Source organism: Sciurus carolinensis, chromosome 3 (assembly GCF_902686445.1).
Source record: "Sciurus carolinensis chromosome 3, mSciCar1.2, whole genome shotgun sequence".
NCBI lineage: Eukaryota > Metazoa > Chordata > Mammalia > Rodentia > Sciuridae > Sciurus > Sciurus carolinensis.
This window is the reverse complement of record NC_062215.1, coordinates 17,430,379-17,455,543: the sequence shown is the minus strand read 5'-3', so window position 1 is coordinate 17,455,543 and position 25,165 is coordinate 17,430,379. Positions and strand designations below refer to the sequence as shown.

The following is a 25,165-nucleotide window of genomic DNA, read 5'->3' as shown; positions in this document are numbered from 1 at the left end:
AAAGCTGACTATAAAACAAAAGTATGTTAAGCAAATATCAACCTTCCATCAATATATAAATATGAGTCATATTCCTTTAGGAATAGACTGCTGAGACAAATAAAATGACAGACATTAAAAAAAAAAAAAAGAAAAGAAAAAGGCAGCCTTAAGGGATAAGAAGAACTATGTCAGGAAACTGGATCAAGATGGCAAAGAAAACACATGTATTTATTTCCTTTTCTGCCCCAAATCTCAAGAAATGAGAAAGATTAAAAAGCATGGAAGATATATGTAGAAATCTTAACACCGATCTAACAGGAGTCTGAGCAGCAGAGAACAGAAAGACTAATAAAGAAGAAACAAAACACAGAAGAGAAAAAAATCTCCATAGCTCAAGAAAGGCATGTCTGTAGTTTAAGGGGTTCAATGAGTGCTGATCAGTATAAGTGAAAAGAAACCACATCTGTCTAGACACACTGTTGTAAACTTCCTGAGCAACCAAAGATGAAGAAGTCTAAGAGCCTTTCTGAGAGACAAAAACGGGTTGCCTGTATACAACTGGATAAGATTGGTATGATACCTTTTGCTGGCAATACTAGAAACTAGAAGACAATGAACCCATGTATTCAAAAATACGCCTGGCTATCCACCCCAGAAACAACTCCCCTATGCACACAAGGAGGCACAAGAGAGCATTGTCACATCAGTATTATTTTTAAAAGCCACACCAGAAATAATGTAGATGCTAAGCCATTAATTAATTAATGAATTCGCTCATATTTACTGAATGCCCTAGGAACTAGAGACAACAACACTAAATAAAATAGATAAGTCTCCTGCCCTCACAGATCTTACATTTAAAATTATGTGGAAAATTCTAATACTGTGCATTTGTTCAAAATAAAGGGGACTCATATGTACTGACATAATAGGTTATCCAAGACATACTAGCAAGTAAAAAATGTAAACTATAGTCCAATTCCATTAATGTCCATTTTTTAAAAAGTACATATGTATATGAATGTAAATATGAAGAAACCAAACTACAAAGGTATATCCCAAATGTTGGCCAACTCTGAAGAGGAGAAAGGAAGGGGTGTTAGCCATGGTCTTTCTCATTTTTCCCTATGTACTTTGGCATCTTTGAATCTTTTACAAATAGAAAGTATTCATGTATGACTTCTATGTTAGTCTGTTTTGTGTTAACTATAACTTAACATCTGAGGTAGGCTAACAAAAAAAAAAAAAAAAAAAGAGGTTTATTTAGCTTACAGCTTTGGATGCTGAAAATCCAAATACCATGGTACACACTCTAGCAAGGGCCCCATGGCAGATGACAAGAGTGTGTTGTGGAAGAAAGAACTCCCACCTCCAAATGGGGAGCCAGAAAGAGATTGGGTGGAGCCGGGCTCAGACTTACGAGACAACTCTCTCTAGAACTAATCGGGGCCTAAGAAGAAATACTTCAGCTCCTTGGGAGGGTAGGGCCAACGGAACTAAGGACTTCTTCCTTCTAGGCCCCACCTCTTAAAAGTTCACAGCACCTCTCAACACTGTCACTGGGGAACAAACTCACAACACCTGAACCTTTGGGGAGACAACACAAAATATATCAGCTTCCATACTTTTAAAAAGAGAGAAAGTGATAAGTAACATTTAAATAGATTAATATTCTACTTAAGTAGAACAGTTGGCATCTAGATTATTAAGAGAGGCTTCACTGGTACATATTAGGCATTCAATAAATATTAATCATATTTATTTAGTATTTCTAAGTTAAAAAAAAGGAAATATGTTATAAGAAACTGGCATCTCTCTGAAAAAATTATGATAGCTCAGGTTGGAGATGCGGCTCAGTGGCAGAGTGCTAGGCCCTGGGTTTGATCCCCAGTACCATCACCAAAAAAAAAAAAAAAAAAAGAATTATGATAACTCATAATATATAAATCTCTACAGTCAACTTTTTTTGTTTATTTTTTTGGTGCTGGGGACTGAACCCAGGACCTCGCATATACTAAACACATACTCTTGACACTCAGTTACACTTCCAGCTCTAGAATTCTTCATCAGGTAAGTTCATATACATTATCTCATTTCATCAAATCACATTATCTCATCTGCTATAAACCTGGAGGCTTTCATAAGTCAATAAAGGGCAGATACAGGATTTCCTTCCTGAGCACCTTTACATAAAAGTTTTAACTGATTAAAACTTGTGACACATCTAAAGGATTCTACAAAGCGCAAACTATCACATGAAGGTGAAGAAGCAAGTTCTGACAGAATCATATTAAAATCCCAGTGAAGCTACCAGACTCATTTTAAACGGCTTCTCCTTGTACAGTCCTAAATTTTTACTATGATATTTGGTATTTTGATTTGCTCTGGTGGTAAAACTGAATCCAAAAGACAGAAACACATAGTAATATGAAAGAAGAATCTTGTCCATCTTCTAATGCTTGCAAAAATAAATAAAGATTTCAGAAATGAAGGTTAACCAAAACTTACCTTTTTATGAATTATTAATATTACTATTTTATTATTTGGTACTAGGGATTGAACCCAAGAGTGCATTACTGCTGAACTACATCCCCATCCCTTTTTGTTTTAATTTTAAGACAGGCTCTTCCTGAGTTGCCCAGGCTGGCCTTGAACTTGCAATCCTCCTGCTTTAGTCTCCTTAGTTGCTGGGATTATAGGTGAACATCACTGTGTGAAGCTTTTTACTTATTATTAAGAAAGAATCCACTTTAATGAATTAAAAGCAAAATAAAACAGGTACAAAAAACAAATACCACATGTTCTCATTTATATGTGGAAGCTAAAAAAAATTATCTCATAGAAGTACAGATTAGAACAGCAGTTATATGAGGCCAGGAAAGGCAGGGAGGGAAAAGAAAGAGGGCGGTGAGTGGGGCAAGGGTGCAGTTAGAAAGAGTAACTTCTAATGTTATGTATTGTGGAAGGGGAACTATGGTTGACAACTATTAATTGCATATTTCAAAATAGCAGTAGAGAAGATTTTGAATGTTTCTAACGTGAAGAAATGATAAATGTTTGAGGTGATAGATATGCCAATTATCCTGACCATCAAACACTGTATACATGTATCAAAATATCACATTGTAACTCATAAATATTATGTGTCAATTAAAAATAAAATTTTAGTGGATTAAGATGGTGGGAAGAAGAGTTATTTTAGAACAGGTTATTTTCAGGCATTCCAGGAATTTTAAAAGTTACGTAACTGCAAATAATAAATATTCCAATTGTAAATTATTTCTACTTGTTTATTAAGTAAAAATTCTAAGGATTTCTCTTAGCCAACTTTTACTGTTTTATAAAAATAGCAAAATCTTATTTTAGAAGTCAAGAATTCTGAATTTTTACTCATTCAGAAAACCTTTTCTCATTTGTTTGAATTGGTAAGATATTTTCTGCAGTTTATTTATAATACCTAATCAATATGAAGAGGCAGCATCTTTCAACTTATACCTGAAGAAACTCATTAGCTTGTATTTCAACACTAGCAAATATCAAGTGGTCACCCTTAAATTTCATAACCTTTTAAATCTGACCTTTCAAAGTTCTTATCATTCTTTTCTTAAATTAAGGGTAGAATGACCGTAATCAATCAAAAAGTCTACACAAAAGAATTAATTTTATTGAAATTGAGTAAATATAACTCAGAACTTTGATTTAATTATAAAGTATTTGTGTCCTTGATTTATTCCTTACAGCAGAGTAGAGAAGAAATTTGGATTATGAATCTTTTCTACCTGAAGCAGAAATTCCTTTCAAGAAAAAACAAACTAAATGTCACATGAATTTTAGTTGACCGAAAACATGGGTTCAAGTACTAATGACATGAACATCAGGTGTTTATGGCTAGATTTTCCACTTGTTTCAGAAAACCTGAAAAAACAGTGTAACACAGAAGATTTGTTTAGTCAATTGACTAAATCTATCTTTAGGTCTAATCTTTTTTAAAGGAAGCAAAATATCACTTAAAACTATGAAGAATGAATGTCAAAATAGTTGGAAGTTATGGATGTTTTAAAGTTCTACCCAACTTTAAATCCTAAGCTTCAAATTAATCATTACAAATAAAGCTATGAACACCTACAGCAAAACTATGTCTTGTTCTGCTGAGGAGTCATCCTGTTGGGAAAGCAGTGTTTAGAGACTCTTTGACAATGCAGACTTTTAGAAATGAAGATAAAGAAATACATGTTAGTAATATGTCTTTCTGTGGGGTGAGATTAGTGACATAATCTTTCTCTTTCCGAAAGTACCCCATAGTGCGTTGCATTAGCTATTTTATGGATACTGGGAAACACTGAGAGATATTTGATACAAAAAGCATTGATCACAAATCAATACAAGAATATTCAACCACATGAAAAAAGTGAGGGAAATAAAATTAACTGTTCACACTACTTCTTTTTTTTTCTTTTTGGGTGCTGGAGATCGAACCCAGGGCCTTGTGCTTACAAAGCAAGCACTCTACCGACTGAGCTATCTCCCCAGCCCCTGTTCACACTACTTCTGGAGAACAACATGTTCCGTATAGCAAAACAAACATTTTAGCTCTATAAATAGAAAATTTATAAGGGCAATATTGAATAAATATTGCAAAAAATAATGAATAAAAGTCAGAAACGCAGACACTGAAAGGATTATATGACATCCTCTAAAATCAGCCAATAATAAAAAAAGTATGTAACCAGCATTTATATAGTTTATAAGGTACTTCCATATATAGTATTTGATTTATTTCTCATAAAACCTGGTGAGATAGGTAGTGCTTCCCCTTGACAGGTCAGAAACACACATCAAAAGAGCTGTGTAGGGGCTGGGGTTGTGGCTCAGTGGCAGAGCACTTGCCTAGCATGTGTGAGGCTCTGGGTTCAATCCTTAGCACCACATAAAAACAAACAAAAATAAAGGCATATTGTCCATCTACAACTACAAAAATAATTTAAGAAAAAAAAAAGCTGTGTAATATATGACCACACTTCTTGACTAAGAAATCTGCAAACTTCCTACCAACCTTCTTGCCTCCTATATAGATAAACCCAACATATTCTTGAAGAAAACATGCTTCTTAGTGAGACAATGGCTTAAAGTGACATTTTGGGAAAAGATTACTGTGGAAAAATGACAAATGACTAAATAAGGGGGAAAAAAAATCCATGGTCAATGCATATGAAAATCCAATAACTAGCACATTAACTATGGTGGATTATACCAAGAAACCCTCCTGTGGCCCAAGATGAAGAATCAGAATGGAGCAGTTTTCACATCACTTACATAATTTTTCTTGCAGTCACCATCACTTTCTACTACGGCACATTTATGGCCAGAAAGAAGAATGGATTCATTTCTGCAGGTATAAGCTACATGAATGAACCTAATACTATACTCCCACAATGATCAAACCTTTGGAAAAAATGAACTAAAATAAAGTCACTTCTATTATGAAGGGAAACAATGAACTCATGGATAGAGTTTGATTCAGAATACATGCGTAGTTTACTCACTGAAAAATAGTTCCTGAATACTTACCATATGCTCAGTATTTAGATCTGTTTGGGGTACTGTGGAAGATTCAGAGATGAATAAGATATGGACTTAACATCTAGAATAGGAGTTAGCAAACTTATTCTTCAAAAAGCCAGATAGTAAATATTTAGGCCATGTAGTCTCTGTTGCAAACACTTAACTCTGCCATTATAGCATGAAAGCAACCATGGATGTGAATAAGTGGGTGTGGCTGTGTTTCAAAAAAAGTTTACTCATAAACATGGGTGGTTGACTAGATTTGGCCCACAGACCATGGTTTGCTGACTTCTGTTCTAGAATCACTGACATGATGGACCCCAAGCAGCTATGACAGACTTGACCAATCTCTTTTTTATTATTTTCTGCCTGTTATAAAAGTTCCCTTCTCTTGTCTTATGTTGTTGACTCTACTCCCCTAAATACTCCACTTGACAGAGCTGCCAGGCTAATCTTATGGTTTTAACAGTATGTCACTGCTATTCTTAAAACTCTTCAATGGCTTAGCACTACTGGCAGAAAAAAAAGTCCACATTTTTTAGTAAGAGTATAAAACTGTGCTCCACTCCTTCCTTTAGTCATCTGACTTGTCCAACAATGCTTCTCTCCTAGTACCCCTCCCCTAACTTCCACTGCTGAAGTAATACCAAATTACTCAACATATCTTGCTATTTTGTGTCCCTGATCCTTTGCATATGGCTTTCCTTCTACCCAGTAAGAGACAGTTATATCCACACAGAAATTTGCTTTGTGGTTTCTCTCACCCTATGTTGACCACACCTGATACCTTTTCCCTTTCTTACCTTGCATGTACTTTCAATTACTGGATATGGAGGATTAGACTGGGAGCTACTCAGTGGTGGGTACTTTACTTCTTTGCAACTGTAGCATTAACTCCTAGCATAGTGCATGGTATACTGTAGACACTGAATAAATCTATACGAACCAAAGTCAACTGGAGGCATCCTAACAATACATTATTATCTCAGGAAGATAGGACATCATTCTTGAAAGTGAAAATCAGAAAAGTTGGAGGAGAGGGAAGTATATGAGCCAGGTAATGAAGAGATAGGTAAACACAGAGGGTAAAGATGAAGAAGAAGAAAAAGGAGTGGGGGAGAAAAAAAAGAGCAGAGAAATTGAAAATAAATTAATGTCTGATACCCAGCAACCTGCAAGTATTTCAGTTTGGTTGAAGACTATGGAGAATAATCAGGAAAACATCAGGAAAGGCCAATTACAGTTAGACCCAGAGAACCTTAAAGAATAGTTTAAGAAATCTTTATTTTGCTCTGACAACAACAGAATCATGAAGGATAGAATGATAATGATCTGAGATGGGAAAGTTAGTGAAAGAGAAGATGGGTGGTGGCAGTGAAAACTGAAGGATACTGAACAATACCTGAAAATGACCTGATATAGAACACGGTAGAGTAGCAGCAGTAAAAGGTAATTCTGAATTTTTAAGTCTAAGAATGAACAGGGAAATAGGAGGAGGAAGAAAAGTAGTAAAAAAAAGTGAATTTGGTTTTGGAATACTAAATTTGAGACATGAGAAAACATACAGGTAGGGATATTTAGTATGAAAGTGAAGGTAGGAAATAGATATGCTCAAGAAATCAGATATAAATCTGGGAGTCATCTATCTACAATTGATAACTGAAAATTGAAGAGAGGAGCTAAGATCAAGAACACTTTATTTATGAAACTTAACAAAAGAAAAGCATAGAGGTATGTATTTCTACCACAGTGTATATTACATTATTGTACTAATTTGCAAACGTGTTTGCTTCTCTGACTTTGAACCCTTTGAGGGAAGAGGTCATGATTTATCATCTTGCGTCTGCAGCCTTCAAAAATTGCAAATATTTAGTATATTTGCTAAATGTAGCATCCGCCACAGTTCTAGTTCATAGATACCCAGCTTATGATATATTAAGCGACAAATGAATGTAGTGCAAAGATATTTCTTCTTGTACTGGGATTATTTTTTTTTTTTTTTAAATTACAGATAGGGTCTCACTGAGTTGCTTAGTGCCTCACGAAGATGCTGAGGCTGGTTCTGAACTCTCCATCCTTCTGCTTCAGCCTCCTGAGGCACTGGGATTACAGGCATGTAACACTGCACCCAGTCCAGTGCAAAGAATTTTAAAAACTTCAAAATCTGTGATTAAAGGGCTGGGGGTGTGGCTCAGTGGTAGAGTGCTTTCCTAGTGTGTATGAGGCCCTGGATTCAATCCCCAACAACATAAAAAAAATAAGGAAATAAAACCTTTGCTCCACATGTTTGTGTAAGATGAAGGCAAAATAAGGTAGTGGCTACCACTGGTAGCATTGTCTTTCTGTCTGATATGCTGAAGAGCAGTGGACACTTAATTTTTACTTCTTTATCATCTCTTTTCTCCATTAGAAGTCAGCCTACCTGCTTTGGCATGCTTGACAGGAAAAAGAATGAGAGCATGTATTTAGAGAACTGCAAACACCTGATCTAGTTGAGTTGATTTTCCTGACCTTTATGTGTCTGTTCATAGCAGTGGACTGTGCTGCTCGCACCAGACCCTCCAATTCAGCGCCACTGAAATTCTTGGTCTCTACAGCCAGTTCTTTAATGTCTACATCAGCAGAAAGTAACTGATGTCCTCTCATTCTTGCTGTGTGGATGTGAAGGATCTGTAGTCGACCTTTCTCATCTGGCAAGCCTGATAAAAATGAAATAGATATTTTCTTACTCTCAAGAACCCACAAAACGTCATTATAATCCTATATGCTTTTCTTCTAGGTATTCAAGCATGCAAACACCTGCTTCTTATGATATAGAATTTTTCTTTTCTTTTCCATAGATATAAAACTTTTTTAACAAATACTAAGTTAGGTGACATTGCTCTCTTAATGAACTCTGAATGCTACAATCATTTACATGTGCACACACAACAGATGCATGCACACAGGTACAGCATTCAGTGACAGATCTACATACCTATCTCCATTTTAACTTCCAGTCTTCCCGGTCGAAGCAGAGCCTCATCTATCAGATCTGGTCTATTGGTCATTCCTCAATGCAGATGTGAAAACAAAGTGATAAACAAATGATTAGAGTTCAAAAATAATATAAAATGTCCCTTCAGTATGTAAGAATAGTAATATCTCTAACAAGCTAAGAGGACATTTTATAAAAGTCAAATAGTAAACCAACTTATTCTCAAATAACATTCATTCTTGATCTATTCTAATGAAAATATCAGGAGATTTTTGCTTTAGTATTTCACTACTATACAACCCAACAGAATATAAATGTAATGAAAACTTTCAATAATTAAAAAGAAAATGTAAGGTTCAGAGAAGGTAAATGATCTTTAATGTGATCATAATCTCTCAGATTTCAAAGTACTTTCCCATTTTCTGTAGGCCAGTACTAAGTCTCATAAAACAGCTCCCCACCCTCTACCCAAAATCATCTGAAGTACCAGCTCAGGACATAAAACGGTTAAAAGAAGTAGTGACAGTGGTGATGTGGGATCTGAGGGCCTAGGGGACCTGCTGTAACACAGGTTAAAACCACTGCATCATGCTGTACTGCCTTTTTCATTAAACCTACAACTCACTAAAACCCATCTTTTATTTATCCTATTAAACCCTGACATGCAAATAGTCAAAGTCTTCATCATCACTTGATTCTAATTTGGAGACATTGACAAAATTACAACCTACATAGATCTTTATGAGTCGCCTGTTTTTGGAAGACTAAAACTTTTCTAAATGAAAGTATACATACCAATGACAAGGATATTGTTCAGTTGCTCTACCCCATCAATTTTGGACAGCAACTGGTTGACGACAGTGTCATGAACTCCGGTGCTACCAGCCATGCTCCCTCTCTGCTTGCAGATGGCATCGATTTCATCAAAGATGATGATGTGCAAACCACTGTTAGCACCAAGCTATTAAGGGAAGAAATGATGTTAAAGGTCATAATTTGAATGTATTATTAAACAAACTAATCAAAAAAGCAAAACAAAGCTTTCAACAGTTTGATTTTGCTCTAATTTGACTAATAAATATAAAAAGTATAATTCAATCATGGTTGATGCCCTCTCAAAGGTATTAGAACTGCATTTTCAGATTTTTGCAAACTGAAAATACATTCCTGAACCTCACATTTAACAGCCATAAAATAAAATATAGATGATATACTGTTACATGTAGTGTTTATATACAAAGAATGAACAGTCTATCAAATAACTAAATGTGAATTTATACATATGTCTTATTTTACTACTTGAAAGAAGAATTCTTAACACTTATCAGATGTATTTGTTAAGTCAGTGAGGGGCAACTTCCTACCATCTTCCCTGAGTTTTGGTGAGAAGACTGTTCCAGAAGCAGTAAGTTTAATGTTTGCTTTGCCATATTATATAGTTAAAGATTAACTCCACCCAGGGGGTGGCTGGGAACTGGGCAAATGATGAAGGAACTGAATGTGATTCATATTTACTTAAATCACATGAAAACATTATTTTTTTTCTAAGAGTAAAATGGGAACAAAGAAACAGTTTATAAAAAGAATATGGAAAGGGGGTGTTATTTCTTTTACATAGTGATTTCTGCTTTGGTACTAAAAACAGTAATCATTAAAAGAAATTAGTTTATGTACTTCTGACCTTCAATAGATACAAATACCTTTGAATGTTAATTCAGTAGACTAAATTAACACAGACCTTCCAATAATTTATATTCACATAGTAACTGTATATGTTTATAGGGTACAGTGTGATATCTCAATATGTACATACAATGTAGAATGATCATACTAGGGTAACTGACAAATCTAACACCTCAAACATTTATCATTTCTTTGTGTTAGGAATATTCAAAATTCTCTCTATCAGCTATTTTGAAATATAAAACTAATTGTTGTCAGCCATAGTTTTTTTTTTTCCTTTAATTTTTAACACAAAAAAGAAGTTTTTTGTCCAACTCAGAAGTTGGACACAGTGGCACACATTTGTAATCCAGCTACTTTGGGAGGCTGAGACAGGAGAATTGCAAGTTTGAGGCTGGTCTCACCAACTTAATGAGACTGTCTCAAAATTAAATAAAAAGGGCTGGGAATGTAGCTCAGTGGTACAGAGGTAGAGCACCCCTGGGTTCAATATCCACCTCCCACCCCACATCATTGGGGATTAAAATAAAACAAAACAGGAAAAAATAAATATAACCTAAATATAACAATACATGAATAATATAAATTAAATGATGAACATAATGAGATTAAGTATTATGAGGCTAAAATTATTTTATTATAAAAGTAAAAAATGTATTAACTGAGCAAAAGTTGTAAAACAAATACAAATAAAGTTTAAAAACAAACTCCATTAGATCACCTAAAGATAACTGCTGTTAATGTCGTATAGATTTATTTCTATATTTTAAATTTAATTAAAAAATTGAAAATTCACTGTACTTTATATTCTTTTGAATGTTAACTAAGAACAATTTCAAATGGTTATTTTTATTTCTAATTGCAAAATATATGACTAGGGAAAATTTAGAAAAATATAAAAAATATCAAGAGATCACAATCATCTCAAATTAAATCAGCCAAGATGCTGCTTTATTAAATCTAGTTTTTTATCTTAAATTCTTTTCCATAACTACCCAGTGATTTTTAATAGCTCTACACTAGTTCATTATGACTAGCTCCACGGTTTAACTCCTGTACTCTGTATTAATTCCTTAGTTAGATATTTAATTATTTCTAAGTTTTTAATATTAAATATGTTTATACAATGAACATTTTTATACTTTAACCCTTCACAATATATATGATTATTTCCTAATGGCAATAGTTAGGTGAAAAGGTTTGTTGAGTATTTAAAGAAACTTTTTTTTTAAATATATTTTTTATTTCTTGATAGACCTTGATTTTTATTCATTTATTTATATGCGGTGCTGAGAATCAAACCTAGTGCCTGACACATGCTAGGCAAGTGCTCTACCACTGAGCACAACCCAAGCCCCTTTAAGGACCTTGAGAAGGGTGTCAAACACTTTTCCAGAAAGGTTTTAACAATTTATAATCCTATCGTAGTATATGACAGTGCCTATTTTGGCACAGCCTCGCAAATAATGAATATTAGAAACACTTAAAAAGTAATTCTCAATCTGACAGATAAACAGTGGTATCTTTCTCTGGGTTTTTAAAGATTATTTTTATTTTTTGGTGCTAGGGATTGATGTTTCTGTTTTTAATCACATTTGTCTATAAGGCTGAAGAGGCTGGAAGTTTTTCTTTTTTTCCCCTGTTACTGGAGATTGAATCCAGGGCCTCACACCTGCTAGGCAAGTGCTCTACCACTGAGTCACACCTCCAGCCCTGTAAATTACACTTTTATCATTATTAATTCTCTTATTTGATGTTTTCTATACATTTTCTACTGGAACTTAGAAGTTTTTATTATTGATTTATAAAAAGTGATGTATTTATTAAGGGAATTATTATGTTTGTTGCAAATACTTTATGTCAGTTTGTCATTTATCTAAATATCATTTATAGTATATTTTTGATAAGTGAAAGTTTTTTGGTACAAGGGATTGAACCCAGGGGCACTTAACCTCTGAGTCACACCCCCAGCTCTTTTTTTATATTTTATTTAGAGGTAGGGTCTCACTGAGTTGCACAGAGTCTGGCTAAGTTGCTGAGGTTGAACTCATGATCCTCCAGTCTCAGCCTCCTGAGCTGCTAAGATTACAGGCATGAACCACCATTCCTGGCAACTGAAGGTTTTCATACTACTTAAACAGTCAACATTATCAGTTTTTTATTTTTATTATGTTTTCTGTTACTTTTAGCTTTAAAATTCTTCCCTATTTCAGAGACTGATGGTCACCTACCTTTACTTCTCTTTAAAATAAGTATATTACATACAATTCTTTATCTGGGGTATTTTACTTTTGTGTATTGTCCAAGTGAGGTAAGAATCCAAATAATTCTTCAGATTGTTAACTAACTGACCCAATAGTGGTGACTAAGTAAACCTTCCTTTCTCCACTGCTTGAGATGCCATCTTTTCTAGACTTTGGATTTTATGCACACTAGATATTACCAGTTCATCTGTTCTGTCCTAGGAATCGCAGATGTTAATATCTCTATAACTATAGTAGCAGGTTAGGCAGGCTTTTCCCCACCACACGTATTATTCTTTTTAAAAGCCATCTTGGCTCTTTCCAAACATGAATACTTCTAATGAACACTGGAATCATTCTACCAGATAGAAAACAGCCTCCACCAATTATAAACAAGAAAGAAAGAAAAAAAGAAAAATTCAAGCTTTGATAGGAATTAAACTAAATTCCAAAAATAGTTTAAGAAACACTAATATTATATCCTTATTTGGGTGGTGGTTCCACGAATCTATAAGCATGTTAAAATTCATAGAACTATACACCAGAAGAGAAAAAAGTCAATTTAACTGTTATGATAATACAAAAACAGGTAAAGTATCTTATAATACATTCTAACATTCATATTTGAAGTACTGTTCATTCTTTAATGCAATTGTATGTTGAGATAATAGTCAAACAACCATCAACATTTCCAAAATTTAACTAGGTTTTATTATTTTTCCCTGAACATTATTTACAAATTATTTATCTTCCATAAACATTTTAAAAATTATGTTCAAATCTGGCCTGGGGTTGTAGCTCAGTGCTACAGCACTTGCCTGGCATATGTGAGGCCCTGGGTTTGATCCTCAGCACAGCATATAAATAAATAAATTAATTAATTAAAGGTTCATTGACAACTAGAAAAATATTTTAAAAAATTAAGTTCAAATCTGATAAAAAAATCAACTTAGTTTCTCAATATCATTATATTTACTATGTAGATGTCTAATGATAAATGAGAGCTTGCTTCTTTAAAAATTCAACACCAAAAATATTCATTTTTCCATCTGTAGAAAAGATTGGGAATGAGAAATCAGAACTATAAGCTTAGTCTTGCCAAAGCAATCCTATGTAGGATATTAACTCTTGCCATCTTTAGAGTAAAAGAAGAATATTCTTGTTTATGGCTGAAAAATTGTGAGACTTTACTTGATTTTTAAAAACATTTTTATTCATGTTTGTCTGCTAAATACAGCAAGAAACAAAAAAGTGGTATAATTATGAATTTTGTTGTCGGTTTGCCCTGTGTTGCAGCTGGAAACAACTTCCTTCTCAGTCCAACCTCAAAAATCACCTATGTGGACAAGGAAGCCAAAGACAATAAGTACACTGTGTGATTAAATGATCACAGGGGTAATCTGTCCTAAACATAATTCAGTACAATTCTGACCTTTTCAAAACCTTACTAATCTCGTGACCTGTCATCAGGTCCCTTCCCAACTTCGTAGGTACAATAACATCAATTTTTACAGGTGTACTACTTAAATAAGGGCAAATTCTTATTACAATAAATTAAAAATCAGGTAAGGAAGGATGTCAAGATTAATGCTCACAGATTAATATAGCTGAATCATCAATAAAGACTTTACCAAAAGATCTGAATTTCCTAATGCAATCTACTTCAGTTCACAGGCTTCTAGCTCTGTTTTTACCATCTGCAGTCTTTCCCCATAGAAACAGAGATGATGCTGTTGAGCCCCTGGCAACAGCCTTTGAAAGTGGCTGTTCTATATTTAACTAGTTTGACCTATATGCAAGTGTTCATCTTTGTCAGCCTGGACTGTCCAGAATCACTGAGGGGATGCTTTTTCTTATGTAACACATTTACCCTCTGTGGGGTTAGTTGGGTATATCAAGTCATTTCTGGATATAAAGACTGAGAAAGGTAAAACTGAAGAGGCTGGCTATGATTAAAATCTATCTAGAAAGTCTTTGCCAACTTGCTCCCCCTGCCCCACTAGGTACAGGGATTAAACCCAAAGGAGACTCACCACTGAGTTTCATCCTCAGCTCCTCATGCCTTTTTTTTTTTTTTTTTTGCGGTGCTGGGGATTGAACCCAGGGCCTTGTGCTCGTGAGGCAAGCACTCTACCAACTAAGCTAGATCCCCAGGCCCTCCTCACCCTTTTTTAAAATTTTGAGATAGGGTCTCATTAGGTTGTAGAGTCTGGCCTTGAACTTGTGATCTTCCTGCTTCAGCCTCCCAAGTTGCTGGGATTATAAGCATGGGCCAATGCACCTGGCTGTCAACTGTATACATTAGTAGCATCATATTCAAACTGCCTGCAAGTTTAAAAACAGCACCCAAGTTACCTACGTAGCCATGAGGAAACTCTCACAACTAAGGTTTTACAAAATTCTTCTCTGCATGGCATTTTAACTCACCTGTGCCTAGTCATCAGGGTCCATTAGACTCATTTTGGTTTTTTTCTTTTTGAACAGTTCAGTTTATAAAGACTGATATTTTATAACTTTTCCTTTTTACAAAGCTTCCAAAGAACAAAAGGGAAAACGTATTTTTAAAAATAGAATAATATTCATTCTATCTTGCATAACCACTGGATCTTTCTATAAATCTAAGACACATAATGCTGTTGCATCATCCTAGAAATTATGTCACTGCTCACCAATTATTTCCATATACTAAAATAAAAGAAAATGGTGCACTCCTGTAATCCCAGCAGCTCTGGAGGCTGAGGCAGGAGGATCACAGCCAGTCTCAGCCAGTTAGCAAAACCCTTTCTCAAAATTAAAAACAAAGTGCTGGGGATGTAGCTCAGTGGTAAAGCACAAAACGCCTCTGGGTTCAATCCCCAGTACCTCCCCCCACCCATAAAAAAAAAAAGAAGGAGGAGGAGGTGGAGGGGAGGAGGAGGAGGAGGGGGGGGGAAAGGAGGGGGAGGAGGTGGGGGAAGAGGAGGGGGAAGAGGAGGGGGAGAAGATGAAAGAATGATGAAATTACTTAGAAGACTGATGTGACAGTGAAATAAATGTCACTATAACATACCCTTCACCAGAATGTGGCAAAGAAAATCAACAAAGAAGCATTTTAACTTTTCCTCAGTAGGAAGTGGAATATCACACAAATATTAAAATGACTTATATGGACCAAAACAAATAGGATCCAGAAACATAATATCTCATATTTTTAAAAAATCTAGTTATTTCCTCTCAGCCCCTTAAAAATGACATTCAGTGGATGTCTTGTTTGCATTATTCCTGTTGAGAAGACAGCTGCTAGCCTTACACTGATTGGATGGGGTCTGTCATCAGGAGGGCAATCTGCTTTACTCAGTCTACCAATTCAAAAGTTAATTTCATCTAGAAACACCCTCACAGACATACCCAGAATAATATTTGACCAAATGCCTGGGCATCCTGTGGCCTAGTCAAACTGACACATAAAATCAAACATCACAGTAAACTCTGATTTTTTTTTTTTTTGTAATGGGAATCAAACCCAGGGGTGCTTACACTGAGCTACTGAGCTACATATCCAGTCTTTTTTATTTTTTATTTTGAGACAGGGTCTTGCTAAGTTGCTTAGGGACTTGCTAAGTTGCTGAGGCTGCCTTTGCACTTGTCATCCTCCTATCTCAGTCTCACAAGTCTCTGAAATTTCAGGTGAGCACAACCACACCCAGCCTCTGGTCTGATTTTTAAATTAATTTTATTTTTTCTAAGACTCAAATCCTTTGAGCTCTGACAACTCAATCCTGCCACTCTATTACTGTTCTACTCAGCTGACTCAGTATAAGTAAGCTAGCTTTCTGATCATGGACCTTGTGTGTGTGTGTGTATAAAATTCTATAAGTCTATTCATGGATTTACCCTCCTCCCCTCAAAGATAAATGAGTTCAAGTCCTTGAAAGTAATGTGGTATAAAAGTGTCACTTGAAAATATATTCATGATCTGTTTTTGTAAAACCTTTGGCTTATACAATCATCTCCCTTTGTGTTATGAACATGTGGGTAATGATATTTGCTCACATCATGTAAATCCCACATAATCTCTGGGGCAGTGTAAAATATAACTAAGTATTAAGTAAACTTAACCTATAAGCTGTTTGAAAATAGAGATCACAGTAACAAATTTGCCTCCATAACTCTGATTTTATTCATCATATAAGCAGTAACACATTATTGCTAAGTTATAGTCACATTACCCTCCTTTGCTCCTCTTCAGCATCAGCAAACAGTTTGCGAATGTTAGCCTCTGATTCTCCCACATATTTGTTGAGGATTTCTGGCCCGTTGACCACTTTGGGCTCTCTTGCATTCAACATCTTGCCAATCTGTCGAGCCAAGAGAGTCTTACCACAACCTGGGGGCCCGTATAACAGAATGCCTTTAACATGTTTACAGCCTGCAAAGGAAAAGAAATCAGTCTTACACCAACTAACCAAAATACAAGTAAGACATTTAAGGAAAAGTTTTCTTACTTCTTCATATGTACTTAAAGTAAAACATAGTGGCGCTACTTACATTTATTAATAGCCAGGTACCATGAACAGAACAAAAATGAACAGTATCTCTGTATCCATCTTTCTCTCTTTAAAATAAAATTCAGAAACCATTCCTAAATCAGCATTAATGTTTGAGGGGAAAAAGTTGCCAGCTAAAGGTCTTTGGAAAAGTATATTTGAACTAACACTTAGAACAAACAGTCTTAATGCTGAAAATGTCTCTTTGACCTAAATATATAATTAGGAAATATTACTTATTTTCATTACCCTTTAAGGTTGGTGGGTGGGTGGGGTAACCCAAATGAATCTGTCATGATACAGTAAGCTCTAGAGAGTATAATGCATAGAATTTTGGGTCAACCTGTCAATACAAGCACTTCAACAAAGGGCAAGCAAGCTGAATTGGTTGGGCATAGAGGAATTCAAGGATCCAGATGGATGTCACCAACTCTGTGGATAAAGCTAAATTTCTTTGTGTGACTAATGTCAAGTGAGGCAACATGCTTCTTTAGAGCAACCCAGGTGAAAATGAAGTTTCAGAAGCAGCACTCAATTATTTTCTAGGTGGCACTGCTAAAGCCTTAAAGCTTCCATTAACCATCCAAAATAGCACAACTGATGATCTAGGTGCTCTAGCCAACTCTATATGTTTACTTCAGTTCTTAAAATGAAGACCTATGACCTATGTTCATTCCTCTGGGTACCCTCACCTTTCTAGCAGTTGCACAGTAAGGTACATGGCTCTTTTATAATTAGTTTTTTCTTTCTACTACATACCCCAAAAAAGCACTCTAAAATAATGGAATTATTTGATTTCAGTGTGATAACTACAGGTGGAAAAAAAAATCTCTGGAAATATTGTGTACATGTGTGTGTTTCCATAGAAAATAGTTTGTCTTTATTTGAAATGACAATGTTAAAAAGCACATCTTTAAGGAAAGAGTACAACTATGTATTGCTTATATAAAATATGTTACATGATACAATAAACTCTACTAGCAATGTTAGATTCTAAGGAGGAAGATCTCTGTGTTGCCAGTATGGTCCTTGCATCTATCCTTATATCAAGAAAAAACTCCCTTTTAAAACCTTGAAAGAACTAAGATCTGTGCTTATAGTTTAGCTTGTAGGGAGAAGGGAGCTTAATGGTAACCCTTGAAGACTCAGAGTCATAACCCTTCTCATCACAGACTAAATCCATGCCCTAAGAACCATGGCCCAATATGTCTTCATGTTTTGACCCACCCTTCAATCAGGAGTGGTGGGGAGGTGAGGGGACAAGTCTGGAGCTTCTCTCAGCACCACCAAGCACTGCCAGCATCCAAGTCACTGGGACCCACTTTGGAACCTGGCTCCTGATCTCCTTTAAGTCAACTGCAAACCATTCACATGTCTGAACCACAGCAGAGGCAGATGGGGGGAGAGGGGAATAGGTACAAAGAAAGGACAATAGAAAGCAGAATGAGAAGATTTGCTAAGTACCTACAAAGTCCCAGGCCTTATCCTCATCTCTAGTTTCTTGACTTTTCACTTTCTCCAAGTTTATTGGCTTTTTCTTCACCTTACTTCCATATTGAGTCATATTTTCTTGGAAGGACTCAACTCTCTGACCTTTTTCTATTTTGTCATGCCCATCCTGTGAGCCCTGAACACAATATGGCTTTATTGCATCCACACACTGGCCACAGAGCACCGCCAGAGAAAATTACCCCACTGTGCTGACTGATATCCGCTCAGTTTCACGGCATCCAGTTTCAGTTCGACACTCCCTGCTTTCTCAATTCTGCATGCCACTCTTCACTTGTCTTTGTTAGCTCCTCTCTAATTCTCCTTATTAAGTATCCAAATCTTCCCTGTTCTTTTCTTCTCCAGAGCTACCCCATGCCATTAATTCTTAGACATGACCTAGATTCCTGATTCCTACTTCACATATTAAAAGAAGAAGAGGGAAAAAAAGATTATCAAGCACAAACTCCCTTCAGCTCTCTGCTTCTCTAGCTACAAGCTGGTCAGCAGACGCATTCATTTTCAACCTCAACCTCAGTTCTCAAAGAAGTTTCCTTTCTTTTTTCCAAGGCTTACACTATAATCATTTGTTTATTCACCTTCTTCTCTATTACCTGATATACTATTCAAGGGCAAGTACCATCTTATTAACCTTGAAATGAAAACATCCAACATAATACCTAGCTCATAATGTATAGCCAATAAAGGACTTAATAATTAAATGGTTGCTTCCTTTTAGGAAAACAAAGAAAATTATGGAAAGGTCATTTTTCAAAATTATTTGAAGCTCTTAATTTATGGAGCAATGCTTTCTTTCACTGCTAAATTAAAATACTGAAAGAAAAAAAAGACATTTGTAATTATTGAGACTTCCTTAATTTAGAAAAACAAACTTTATAATATATAAATAATAAAATCCTAATTTTACAATTCTTTTTGTACATGGAAAATGCTCAGTTTACTGTGTTTTGAATTAAACTGACTCAGATCTTATAAAATAAGTAATTCACAAAGCATTACCATGAAGGTTAAGAGAAAAACAGATAAAAATGCATATCTATGTATCTTATTTTATATATATGTATATATAAAATGTATATGAGAGAATATATTCAATATAACATCAACAGGGATGTCTTAGAAGCTCTAGTCTGCATTAGTACTATAATTCTTTTAGTATCTCAAGTAAGCACTTCAAAAATATACACTGACATGTGAAGATTTTCAAAATCCACTTCCACAAAGGAATCAGTTACTTGAATAAGCAGTGGAAATGGAACTTTGTTATGACTATTATTATTATGGTCTATTCTGACTTATTAAATAAGCATTGGTCTCTAATTTTAAATGAGTCATAAAAACTAATTCCATTCAACAAAAGTGTATTAAGCTCCTGTTTAGACTAGGTACTAAGGGTAGGTGTTAGGGATACAAACATGAAAAAGACAGTCCCTACCTTCAGGGCATTTATGGCTTAGTAGGAAAGACAGAAATAAAAATAAGTTATCTATAATTTAATATGACATATCAGAGATATGTATGAAATGTTTTTGGAATCTAGCCAGAAGAGACTGATTCTGTCAGAGTGATGGCAGAAAATTAGGGATGGACACAGGGGAAGAGGTGACATCAAATCTGGGCCTAAAAGGATGAGTAGATTCATAGTTGGGCAGCAGAGAGGAAATGTCACCAAAAAAGGAGAGATTCACAAGGTCAAAGGCAAAGACATATGGATATGGAAGCTGTTCTCTCAAAACTGCCAGTGGCGTCTGGAGCTTTGGAGGGGAAGACAGAGACTGGAGACAGGGCTGGCAGGTTTGTAACTGTGGCAGGTCTTGACACCATGCCCACGAGTTTTTAACTTGTTTTTTAGGCAATGAAATGTGTATAAAAGCTAACTCTGCTGGTAGAGTGAAGGAAGGACTGAGAAACAAAGATGCAGAGGGTGGAATGCTAGGTGGAGGAATATTTTTAACCTTTTTCTAGAGACACTGACTCACCATTATTTTGCCAGTTGAGCTTTCATACCACTCCTGGTCCTCTGGAAGCACATGAGAACTTGGGTCCAGAGCCCCTAGGAGGACACCTTCCACTGCTGCTGATGCCCCAGCTTTCTCCTGAGCTTCTCCAGGACATCAAAGCCTGGCTCTGATTCTAGGGAGCCTCTGATGTTTAGCTGCTGGACTGTCTGACTGCTGAGCTGGGCTGACTGCTGCTCCTTTTTTTCTTTGCTTTATCTTAATATCATGAGAGCCCCCTCACAACACAGAAATCAGTATCCTGGGTTAGTGAATTAAATAGCAAAGGGAAGGTATAAAAGTAAAAAATCAGTGGAGCTGACTTAAACTGTCATGTTCCCTCATTCTATTTCTCACTTTCTTTCCCATGGAATAGTCTAACGGAGCCCCCCCTCCCCGTCCCCTGAAAAATGCACATGTACAAAATTTTCATATAATTTTGAGCGAATTCTTAAAGTCTTTGAGGTCAGTCTATGGAATCCAAATTAAAAATGCTGAACACACTATTGAAATGATCAAGACAAGAGACTAGGAGTAGAAAGAGTCAATAGTCATAAAAAAGAGTAGGAAGGAAAGAAAGGAAGACATGAAAGCTATTCATCAGAGCTTAGAGACCAAGTAGAAATCAGAGGAGGTGGAGTCAATGCTGGCCTTGTGGTTTCTAGACTGCACACAAGGGTACAATGATGACAACCTCGAATATACCAAGAAGATGGCAAGAAGAGGAGCCAGTATGGGGACAGCATCACTTTGTTTTTGGCTATAAGGCATTTGAGATTTGGGCAGGAATGCCCATTAAAAATATAGGTTGAAAACTCAGAAAAGATATCAGAACTACTGATTCTGACATCTTAAAAATATTTTTGGATGCTTGCTCTGGGCACATGAAAAGCCACAAAAAGTTTTTTTTTTTTTTTTTTTTTTTTTTTTTATTTTTTTTTTTTATTTTTTTTACGTTTACATAGGGTAATGATGTTTATTATATTTTTCCCCTCCCCCCACCCCTCCCACCCCTCCCACCCCTCTTTTCCCTCTACACAGTCCTTCTTTCCTTCATTCTTACTGCTCTCCTTAGCCTAACTCTAAACCTAACCCTAAACCTAATGCTAGCCCCTCCCACCCCCCATTATATGTCCTCATCCGCTTATCAGCGAGATCATTTGTCCTTTAGTTTTTTGAGATTGGCTTATCTCACTTAGCATGATATTCTCCAATTTCGACCATTTGCCTACAAATGCCATAATTTTATCATTCTTCATTGCGGAGTAATATTCCATTGTATAAATATGCCACAGTTTCTTTATCCATTCATCAACTGAAGGGCATCTAGGTTGGTTCCACAATCTGGCTATGGTGAATTGAGCAGCAATGAACATTGATGTGGCTGTATCTCTGTAGTATGCTGATTTGAAGTCCTTTGGGTATAGGCCAAGGAGTGGGATAGCTGGGTCAAATGGTGTTTCCATTCCAAGCTTTCTGAGGAATCTCCACACTGCTTTCCAGAGTGGTTGCACTAATTTGCAACCCCACCAGCAATGTATGAGTGTTCCTTTTTCACCACATCCTCGCCAACACCTATTGTTGCTTGTATTCTTGATAATCGCCATTCTAATTGGGGTGAGATGAAATCTTAGGGTGGTTTTGATTTGCATTTCCCTTATTACTAGGGATGTTGAACATTTTTTCATATATCTGGTGATTACTTGTACATCTTCTTCTGTGAAGTGTCTGTTCATTTCCTTAGCCCATTTGTTGATTGGATTATTTGTATTCTTCGTGTAGAGTTTTTTGAGTTCTTTATAGATTCTGGAAATTAGCGCTCTATCTGAGGTATGGTTGGCAAAGATATTCTCCCACTCTGTAGGCTCTCTCTTCACATTTCTGATAGTTTCCTTTGCTGAGAGAAAGCTTTTTAGTTTGAATCTATCCCAGTTGTTGATTCTTGCTTTTATTTCTTGTGCTATGGGAGTCCTGTTAAGGAAATCTGATCCTGAGCCAACAAGTTGAAGATTTGGACCTACTTTTTCTTCTATAAGATGCAGGGTCTCTGGTCTGATTCCGAGGTCCTTGATCCATTTTGAGTTGAGTTTTGTGTAGGGTGAGAGATAGGGGTTTAGTTTCATTCTATTGCATATAGTTTTCCAGTTTTCCCAGCACCATTTGTTGAAGAGGCTATCTTTTCTCCATTGCATATTGTTGGAACCTTTGTCTAGTATGAGAAAATTGTATTTATTTGGGTTTGTGTCCATGTCCTCTATTCTGTACCATTGATCTACCTGTCTATTTTGGTACCAATACCATGCCGTTTTTGTTACTATTGCTTTGTAGTAGAGTTGAAGATCTGGTATTGCAATACCCCCTGCTTCGCTCTTGCTACTGAGGATTGCTTTAGCTATTCTAGGTTTTTTATTCTTCCAGATGAATTTCATAATTGCTTGCTCTATTTCTGCGAGGTACATCATTGGGATTTTAATTGGAATTGCATTGAATCTGTATAGAACTTTAGGTAGTATAGCCATTTTGACGATATTAATTCTGCCTATCCAGGAACATGGGAGATCTTTCCATCTTCTAAGGTTTTCTTGAATTTCTTTCTTTAGTGTTCTGTAGTTCTCATTGTAGAGGTCTTTCACCTCTTTTGTGAGATTGATTCCCAAGTATTTTATTTTTTTCGATGCTATTGTGAATGGGGTAGTTTTCCTAATTTCTCTTTCTGAAGATTCATCACTTATGTATAAAAATGCATTGGATTTATGAGCATTGATCTTGTAACCTGCTACTTTACTGAATTCACTTATGAGTTCTAAAAGTTTTCTGGTGGAATTTCCAGGTTCCTCTAAATATATAATCATGTCATCAGCGAACAGGGATAGTTTGAGTTCTTCTTTTCCTATTCGTATCCCTTTAATTTCTTTGGTTTGTCTGATTGCTCTGGCTAGAGTCTCAAGGACGATGTTGAATAGAAGCGGTGAAAGAGGGCATCCCTGCCTTGTTCCAGTTTTTAGGGGGAACGCTTTCAGTTTTTCACCATTTAGAATGATATTAGCCATGGGCTTAGCGTAGATGGCCTTTATAATGTTTAGGAATGTTCCCACTACCCCAATTTTTTCTAGTGTTTTGAGCATGAAGGGATGCTGTATTTTATCAAATGCTTTTTCTGCATCTATTGAAATAATCATGTGATTCTTAACTTTAAGTCTGTTGATATGGTGAATGACATTTATTGATTTCCGAATGTTGAACCAACCTTGCATCCCTGGGATAAAACCCACTTGATCGTGGTGCACTATCTTTTTAATATATATTTGTATGCGATTTGCTAAAATTTTGTTGAGAATTTTTGCATCGATGTTCATTAAGGATATTGGTCTGAAATTTTCTTTCCTTGATGTGTCTCTGTCTGGTTTAGGTATCAGGGTGATATTGGCTTCATAGAACGAGTTTGGTAGGGTTCCCTCCTCTTCTATTTCATGGAATAGTTTGAGGAGTATTGGAATGAGCTCTTCTTTAAAGGTTTTATAGAACTCGGCTGAGAACCCATCTGGTCCTGGACTTTTCTTTGTTGGTAGGCTTTTGATGACCTCTTCTATTTCATTGCTTGAAATTGGTTTATTTAAGTTGTGTATGTCCTCCTCGTTCAGTTTAGGTAGTTCATATGTCTCTAGAAATTTGTTGATGTCTTCAAGGTTTTCTGTTTTGTTGGAGTATAGATTTTCGAAATAGCTTCTAATTATGTTTTGTATTTCACTCGTGTCTGTTGTGATGTTTCCTTGTTCATTCCGAATTTTAGTAATTTGAGTTTTCTCCCTCTTTCGCTTTGTTAGTGTGGCTAAGGGTTTATCAATTTTATTTATTTTTTCAAAGAACCAACTATTTATTTTATTAATTTTTCCGATTGTTTCTTTTGTTTCGATTTCGTTGATTTCGGCTCTGATTTTAACTATTTCCCGTCTTCTACTACTTTTGGTATTGGTCTGCTCTTCTTTTTCTAGTGCTTTGAGCTGTAGTGTTAACTCGTTTATTTGTTGATTTCTACTTCTTTTTTTGAATGCACCCCATGAAATAAATCTTCCTCTAAGTACTGCTTTCATAGTGTCCCAGAGATTTTGATATGATGTGTCTTTGTTCTCGTTTACTTCTAAGAATTTTTTTATTTCCCTCCTGATGTCTTCTGTTATCCATTCATCATATAATAGTGTATTATTTAGTCTCCAGGTATTGGAGAAGTTTCTGTTTTTTATTCTGTCATTTATTTCTAATTTCAATCCATTATGATCTGATAGAGTACAAGGTAGTATCTCTATCTTCTTGTATTTACTAACAGTAGCTTTGTGGCATAAAATATGGTCTATTTTAGAGAAGGATCCATGTGCTGCTGAGAAGAAAGTGTATTCATTCTTTGTTGGATGGTATATTCTATATATGTCCGTTAGGTCTAAATTGCTGATTGTGTTGTTGAGATCTATAGTTTCTTTATTCAATTTTTGTTTGGACGATCTATCCAGTGGTGAGAGAGGTGTGTTAAAATCGCCTAGTATTATTGTGTTGTGGTCTATTTGATTTCTGGAATTGAGAAGGATTTGTTTGACGTACGTGGATGAGCCAATGTTCGGGGCATAGATATTTATGATTGTTATGTCTTGCTGATTTATGCTTCCCTTAAGCAGCATGTAATGTCCTTCTTTA

At 35.7% G+C, this 25,165-nt stretch overlaps 1 protein-coding gene across 1 annotated transcript in view; it reads right to left on the bottom strand.

Moving 5' to 3' along the window:
* Positions 1–25,165, bottom strand: part of Nsf (N-ethylmaleimide sensitive factor, vesicle fusing ATPase) — a 157,360-nt gene that overhangs the window by 56,585 nt on the left and 75,610 nt on the right. The window contains exons 9-12 of the mRNA XM_047544660.1: positions 16,656–16,855; positions 9,317–9,482; positions 8,522–8,596; positions 8,056–8,243 (exon numbers count right to left, since the gene is read on the bottom strand). Coding sequence (XP_047400616.1) covers positions 8,056–8,243; positions 8,522–8,596; positions 9,317–9,482; positions 16,656–16,855 — 629 coding nt within the window. The remainder of the gene's footprint in view (positions 1–8,055; positions 8,244–8,521; positions 8,597–9,316; positions 9,483–16,655; positions 16,856–25,165) is intronic.